General features: G+C 37.3%; 1 protein-coding gene across 1 annotated transcript in view; it reads right to left on the reverse strand.

Annotated features, from left to right (window-relative positions):
- CEP89 (centrosomal protein 89kDa) overlaps positions 1–8,520 on the reverse strand; it is a 44,042-nt gene continuing 35,522 nt past the window's right edge. Inside the window, exons 18-19 of the mRNA XM_009576500.1 lie at positions 6,312–6,481; positions 1–238 (exon numbers count right to left, since the gene is read on the reverse strand). Of these exons, the coding sequence (XP_009574795.1) occupies positions 1–238; positions 6,312–6,481 (408 nt within the window). The remainder of the gene's footprint in view (positions 239–6,311; positions 6,482–8,520) is intronic.

The raw sequence follows: 8,520 nt of genomic DNA on the forward strand, positions 1-8,520 counted from the left end.
TCAATAAGATTCTTGTTGAATTTCATTTTTAGTAGGGGATGAAAGTTTCACATCACAATAGCTAAAATCATGTCCGTAAACTAGGTCCTTCTGAGAGATTTCATCTAAGTGTGGCTCATGAACTGTGACAATATTCCACATGTTGTTCTTTCCCAGGGATTTATGTAAGAGTTCTCTCATTCTCCTGTTTTCTTTGGATGTGGATTCCCAAATGATGTCAAGTTCCCCTTCCACTTTCCTAGAAAAAAATGAAGAGAGATCCTAATTTTAAAAACACTTTTCAGCAGTATGTAATTACAGTATGTGGATAAGCAAATTATAAACCATGTATTTAGATGCTTGAAATTATCTCACTGAAATTCATGCCTCTCTTGTTTTTAAAAAAGCCCACTAAATGTAATGCTAGAGAAGATACGTTCAGAAAAAAAACCATTTGGACCTATGTAGTACATTGGATTAAGTCTACACAAAAGAGCGGTGCACGTGAGATCCAAATACCATGACTGCCACTATCCACTGAATCAGGATCCGTTGTGACTGTAGTTCTGCTTCCTGCCAGGTGCCAGGTTCTGCATCTCTCCCCTCGGAGGCTAAAAATGTCTGATCAAACCGAGCGTCAGACTTTGTGCTTGGCTAATGTCTCGCGTTGTGGAGGTCAAACAGAAGGGGTGTAAACTTTTTTTTTGGGGGGGAGGGGAGGCAAAGATAGTGAAGGGGAGTCCTTAAGGCATTATAACCTTATGGCCCGATTTCTCTGACTGCCCAAGCATAAATGAATTAATTATTTAATATTTTTCTCAAGAAAAAGGTTATTTTTCACGTGGCAGCTAACATCACTTAATAATGCAGTGTATTCCAGCAGCAGACTTTTTAGTAAGTTATATTTGGTGAAGGTTAATCTCTTGGGTTTCCTGACTCGCTTCTAGTATAGTTCATTTTTGAAACACCAAAACTGTAATGACTCTGTTCTCAGAAACTCAAAAAGTATATTTCTTCTTGAGCCAGTGGTAAGAGTGTCTACTACTACCAGTTACTCAGTATATGCTTCAAAATGCTTTACAAAGGCAATTATCGTTATCCTCAGTTTAAATTTTGGGCGATATGAGGCACAGAGAGTAAAACTACATGACTGAACTCCCCCAACAAGCTGTCCTAAGTTTCACCCATTGGTTGACTCTGGCCCTTTGTATTGTGATCTTGGAACATTTTTAGCATCTTGCTTTCAAATGAACTTTCATACCTTGATAGAGACAAGCTCCTGTCCTCTACTGCTATTTCTCTCCAACTGGAATCTGCACACTGTGCACAGCACTCTTATGTTCTACTATTAATATACAAGAGCTTAATCTTACCCTTATTGTAGTGCAGAACATTATCCAGGCTTTATTTCATCTGCTAATTTCTAAAATCAAGACTTTTTTTTTAAAGATTGTTTCAATGTTAATGCCTGTATGAGCTTGAGACAGAGAAAATTTGAGGAAGATGAAACTAAAAATCACTGAATTCTAAATTGTAGTTTAATGCTGTCAGCATGCCTGACAAATGGGATGCTCATTTTCAGTCTGTACATTCAGTTCAATGGCAACTCCATTGATTTTAGAAAAAATAGTTCAAAGACATTAGTTTTTCAAGTATCCACATGGTTAAAATTACTTCAGTAGCAAGGAAACAGATGCCTTTAGAGGTAGTGGTGTATCTGAACTCCTCTTGGAGGATTAATTTTTAAACAGAGCTGAGAGATGCAGAATCTGAAAGTGCTCGCTGACTTTGCTTTGGAATGAGTAGTCAAAGAATGTTGTTGTCAAGGAAGCACATTGCAGATGCCCCTGGCTTTGCACACAGTATTCCGCAGTCATAGGTAAGTCTTTTCAGTGTGGCAGAATGTACTGCTTTTATAGTTCAGCTGTTTTTCAGGTGAGCATCCAAGAAGTAGCAGTTACAACCCAACTGTAGTTAGACAAGGGGTTTTTGTCTCTGCATTTTTTTTTTTTGTCTTGAATCAAAATCTAAAAGCACATTCAGCAGAACGGGCTGGGGAGGGGGTGTCTTTATTCTTGCTAGTCACAACCTCCCAGCTGTCTCAGGAACTTGGATTACAGAGCAGCTCGGTTACCATAGCTGCTGATGGGCTGTACTTTTTTCTCAAAAATTTCCTTGCTCCTTCTTCACTGGGCAATGGCCCTCGCTACCCTTCTGTTACATTTTTCTGGATCTCACCAGAAATGCCCTCAACCTCTGCGAAGCATTACTATCCTTGACTGTGACTACTGTGACATTACCCTGTACAGGTAACAGCCTAATGGGTAACCCTTGCTACTCCATTGTGCTCATAGCAGCTGGTTCAGCTCTTCAAATACAAGTTTTTGTCACTTGGCATTTAAAACTAGATACGTACTCAGTATCTAGTACTCCCGTTTCCAGATGTCTTTAGGCAAAAAGCATTAAGTTTGTTTCTCATAAATGTAGGCTGTTGTTACTTAAATAAGTAAAAATAAAAATTCCATTCAACCGCTAACCTAGCCAAAATGTAAGGTTTCATATCTTGTTGAGAGTAAGCAAAATGCCAATGCTGTAATGATGTTTGAGGATGAAAAGTTAACAGAAGCAGATTCTTCTTTAAAAAAGACAGAGCTTTCTGCCCTCACTGAACTAAACTCATTCAGCCTTAATCTCTGAGAATCTTATTTGGGCTGCTGGCTCAAGAATTAATTTTCATCTATCCTGTAACAGTTTATTTAAATAATCCTCATCACAAAGATCAACAATTTTTATCATGGTTACAATTATGTATGTAACCTTACAGGTAAGACAGCTCCTCTCCTTGCCTGTGCATGGCTGTGAAGCTTTTCTACTGTAGACCCTCTTCTGAGGACAGTCTAAGCCCATTTCATTACTAAGGCTTTCAAACCTGCATTTAACATCCAAAGTACAGCAGCCATAACTATCTCGAAGTACTGTTCCTCTGCAGAAGACTTATGAAATACATTGTGACCTAGAAAACTCATAAAGGTAAGTGTCCTGTGAAATAAAACTTGAGGCATTTACGAACCTGGTTTTCTACCTTAGAACCACATTAACAACTTTGTTTATATCTGAAACATGCAATGTATTTCATTTAAGGAAAGGTATGCGATAATGACGACTCATAAGATTACTCTGTAAACAATAAAAATGTCATTATGATTATCAGCTGCCTGAAGAACAGAAAATGATACTGCTTTCTCATCAGTTGCTTTAGGCAAAAAGTTGCTGTGAATTTCCAATATTCTCTAGCAAAGGCTGCAATTACTGAGAAGGCTCTACAGAGCAGCTTCTACGAAGGCAAAATTTGCATATCTTTAGAAGCTTTAAAAGCTTTTATTTATCAAAAACCAATTATATCTATATGCATTTCTTTTTGAAAACCAAGTGGAAAAATTCTGTTCCCTTGGATGCAATGGGTTAAGTAGCGCAAACCCTCATTTTTGTCATCAGGTGAAAGATGATGCAGGAGGGGAGAAAATTTCAAAGGAAAGTCACCTTTGTTATGTTTTATGAAGCCCATGTTAGTTTGGATGTAGACTTGTTAAAAACAGAATGATGAGAGAAGAAACAAAAATGAGGAAGCACAGGAGTATCGCTACTGTGCAAATGTCTAAACAAATACTACTTTTGAACATGCTGCGATCTGCAGTAACGCTACCTCTGGGCATGTCGGTACTGTGCAACATGCCATCGTAAGAGGGTCCCGCTTTGCTGTCAGTCAGGTTGGCTATAGTCCTATTCAGATTAATGAGGTGGGGCTGCTTCTCTCTGATGCAGTGTCTCGCTGAAAGAATGGTGCTGTTTCCAGACCTGAAGTGGTATCTTCCCTTGTTTTACAATAAAACTTACCACCAACAATAGGTATGGTAAACTTTTATGATAAAGAATTTCATGGCAGGAGCTAAGTCAGACTTGCTATGATTTCCTAACTCCACTATTATAAAACTAAATGCAAAGCAACAGCAATTATATGAAAAAGTTTTCTGTCTTTACCTACTTACAGTGCTTTTGACTAGACTGTGGTCAGTGCCTTTAAAATAGCTTCATTTGTTTTATAGTCTTCCTAAAGAGAAATTGTAACTTTAATAAAATACAAAATCAGCCATCCAAATAGTCAGCTAAATTTTAAATTAAACTGGCTTTCCTACTTAAAATGTGGCATGCTACTTTGATTTTCATTACTTAATCGCTGAAATTAGAGAATCTAATATACAATGTATTTATTGTATGTGCTTACCTTAACGTACAGGTATTTTGAATTGAAACATTATCAGCTAGACAGTTTTCTGGACTATATCTTTACTCTGTAAACAGAGCTAGTGGAAATAAATATAAATGTTTGGTACTGTTCTGGCACTAGTGACTTCGGTTGCCAAGCTAGATGACTAGCAACATCTAAACTACAAATAATTTTCCCTTCCTTACTCCTGTGACTGTGTGGAGGGAAGGGAGAGAGAAAATAATAAGCCTTATAAAACCAGAAATACACAAAGCTGACCAAAGTACATGTTTAATTTCTGGCAGACAGGCATAACAGAGTACATAGTATTTGGATTACCTTGGGAAACTACTTTATATTACCACAATACTTGAGATGAATAAAGAAACATGAGGAAACTAGTTTATGTGAACAGTATCAGCCATGGTGTTAGTTGGTTTTATTGATTTTTGTTTTATAAGGATAAAAATATATTCTTTGTTATGTAGATGTAGAATTCAGCTGACTTCTCAGTGACATTTCATTTTTTTAATCTGAATTTTTTTAATATAGTTATCAAAGGAAAATAGTGGATGATGAGATGAACCAAAATACAACTTGAAAGATGAACATAAAAATTATTTTTTACTTTCAGAGGTGTGTTCACTATATTATACTCTGATAAACACTGTTAAGGCTTAATTACCACCAGAAAAAGGCAGTCACTAATTACGCTGTTCATTAATGTGGGAGACTACAGAAATGCAAGACATCCCTTTGTGAGGTTCATTTTGTGCTTGTTTCCATAAGCCATTTTTCATCATCATCGTATTGTTAAATGTTCTAGTTCCAGGTGCAGATCTTGCTTCTTAGAAGTTAGTTGCATGTATTAATTTTGTGTGCTTACTGAAGAAAAAATTAGTCAATTCAGACTGAAGAGGGAAAAGTGATTTAGTAAACTGTATGGAAAGTGTAATTAATTATTTGACATGGCTGTGTTATATCATCTCATTTACCTACTTTGGGGCTAGAAAAAGAAAAATTTTGAATGATCCATATTATGGGACTTTGAACTATGCTCTATCCTACATTGAAAAAAACCTCTTTCTTTAATCTACTGTCAAAAAATTGTAACATGAGCCCAGAGGTATGAAAGGCACTTAATTAGTTAAAAATCCTAAATAACTATTTCCAGAGAAATGTGGAACAGTCAAAATATTGTTTTCTCATGCAAATTTTAGAGATCAGTGGGATGTTCATTGTACAATTCCCAGCTACTCACACCTGTTTAGTAGCACTGTATAAGTAATTGAGAGGAACTGTGCTGATACAAGGTAGATGATACCAAGCCCTGTTTTTCTAGTGTCTTTCATCATTTCACAATGGCAGAGATGACTTGCAAAATGACCGCTTAACTACCTCTCTTCAGTTGTAAAAAGTTTTTCCTGTATGCTGATAATGTGAATGTGCTATGAAGCTTTCCACTACCAGAGGGGAAAAATACCTTTAAAGGACTCTATATTAAAGGGATATTTCAACACTGAGTCATAATCTTGTATAAATCTGTTAAATTATCTTTTTTTCTTTTTATTCTGCATGTAGCCAATCTAAGTCACTTATTGACAGAACAGTAAGGTAGATTCAAAAGGAAACCTATCATATGCGTACTCATTAGATTCCTTTAATTTCCTACTATTCTGAAAATTGTTGAGGGGTGTGGAGGGGAAAGTGTTCAGTCTTTAGTAGAAGATGATGTTAAAAAATTAACATGTATCTTGATGATTTACAGACCCCCCAAATCATCAAAGACTAGGCTCAGATTGATACTCCTCTTAAGAAGTCGTCTTAAGAACAGTAGTAGTCATCCAGAATAAATTCCTCCTTCAAACGGTCTTTCTTGGAGCTGGGAATTAAGAGGAGCGTTTCAGCATTCTCAGTATAGCTAAAACATGAGTGAGACAAGGTACCCGGAATATACGATACGAGGCTGTGATGAAACGCAAGAGCTTGCGGCTGTGTGCAGTTGCCTCCCCCCAGCCCTTTTACCCGCCAGATCTGACTGGATTCCTTCTGCCTGTGGCTGACTGACCTCTTCTGCTGCAGCACTTCATCGAGGGTTTCCTGCTTATCTTGCAGCAGGCGCTGGAGGTGCTTCATTTCTTGGTGGTACTGAGCAGTCTTCCCGGCAAATTCTTTCTCCTGCTCAGTCATCTTGAGACTGATATCTCCAAGCTTCCCAGCTGCTTTCTTTTTATATACCTGTAAGGGTTAAAGATAATAGGAAAAATGTGATTATAGAAGAAATAAGGACAACTCACTACCAACAAAAGAAATAGCCAGAGATACTAATTTGCACTTTAATCTTTACATCAGTGCTGCCTTGCTTAAATATGTCAGGTAAGTTGCATTATGGGGGGTTTTTTTACCTATTTGTTAATTTGAAGGTATTACACTTGTACTTTGTTCTGCATATAAAACTAGTGTGTACAGTGAATACCATACCATATATTTGTCTTACGAGTGAAAAGCATTAGCTGCAAAAAAAGGGTTTGTTTTCCAAGATGCAAAGCTACGCTTTACAGCAGATGCTGCTTACCACTTGTCCAGAAGTCGTATTTATCAATGCTATACCATGAAAAAGTGCTTGTGTTCTGTTAGTTGTTTAATACTAAGAGGAAGAAAAGAGTGGCTTCATGTTTTAAAATATCTTGCTGCTTCACATAATAATTCCTTCTGTTCAGTGAAGTGCAACTGATTTTTTGCTTATTAGCAATAATAACCAAATATATTGGTTTAATCTCAACAAGAAATCCTTTTTGTACAAAGTGACTTTGCTTTCTGAAATAACATCCCCGTTAAATTACATAAGCACATGAGGAATTGAAAAATATGGCTTGTGTATTGCTACACATTTCTATATGCTGCTGCTCTCAACAAAAACAACAGGTATTATTCCATATTAGCTTTTTTCTCGTGATTACAAACAGAATGCTTAAACTGTTACTGTATCAGCAGAATGTGATGTTTGATATAGGCTATAGGACAGTTTAGTGAAGCTTTGAAAATACTGCTATTTATGTCTTGCTAATAAAAAGTTTTATCTAAGGTGTTAACCACTAAGGTTTTATCTTCATCTGAATCAAAACAGAAAGTCTGATTATGCCTTTTGAAGGAAGAAGGAGGAGGAAAAAAAAGGTTTTTTTAGGGATGTGCTGCAAGCTATATAACCCTTTCCACAACTTGTTTCCTTTTTAGCTCTTGTAAAACATGTCATTTTGGCGTTTCATTTTCTGGAGGTAATAGGATAGTGATAAATAATAATATTTACCAATATTTAAGGCTGACTTCCAGGCTTTTTTTCCTAGCTTTTCCTGTCAGGTCTAAGAAAAGAATTAGAAGCCTGCAAGTTAACCAGTCACATCACTCAACTTTTTAGATTCCCAAAATGCAGAGCTAGATGCTTGCACTTGTAATGCTACGGGAGGATAAAGGTAAACATGTTCCTTCTGAGCAGATAGTGATAAATAATATTTACCTAGAACGTTAGTCATTCAATATTTAAGGCTGACTTCCAGGCTTTTTTTCCTAGCTTTTCCTGTCAGGTCTAAGAAAAGAATTAGAAGCCTGCAAGTTAACCAGTCACATCACTCAACTTTTTAGATTCCCAAAATGCAGAGCTAGATGCTTGCACTTGTAATGCTACGGGAGGATAAAGGTAAACATGTTCCTTCTGAGCAGAGGCTTGCTTAGAGCTAGCCTAGAGGAAGTGCAGACCACAGGAAAACAGCTGAACTTTCACCTGTCAGTAAATGCCTCCTCCAGCTCCGGACCTGGAACCCGAAATGATCTCTTTAGGGCAGATGCCTATAAGTATTTCAGAGAACCTGAACTTCCTCTCTCTTTTAACACATAAAAGGCTGATAAAGAAAGCAGCCAACCGTATTGGTGAAATCCACTTTTTTTTATCTAGCGGTCATTGATCGTCCAGCTACTGGGAGGTCTGTGTTTTAAGCTGCACTCTGCCTGAGATGGTTCAAGCCTGTGGCTCCTACATATCCCATAGCTGCCTCTGTTGGCTTGGCATGCCTGCTCCTCACTTGCCAACTGAAGCTGTGTCACATGTGCAGAATGGTTGCAAAATCAATGGGGCACAAAGGGCAAAAGTGCGCCATTTTCTGACTTAATGATTAGGGCATGAAACTAGATATGAGGGAAACATCGTTCTGATCTTGCTCCTATGACTGATTACAACTAAGTCTATTTAAAATGCATAAGCTACCTCAGCAGAACTTCAGCAG

The sequence above is a fragment of the Fulmarus glacialis genome, unplaced genomic scaffold (assembly GCF_000690835.1).
Source record: "Fulmarus glacialis isolate BGI_N327 unplaced genomic scaffold, ASM69083v1 scaffold1494, whole genome shotgun sequence".
Lineage (NCBI taxonomy): Eukaryota > Metazoa > Chordata > Aves > Procellariiformes > Procellariidae > Fulmarus > Fulmarus glacialis.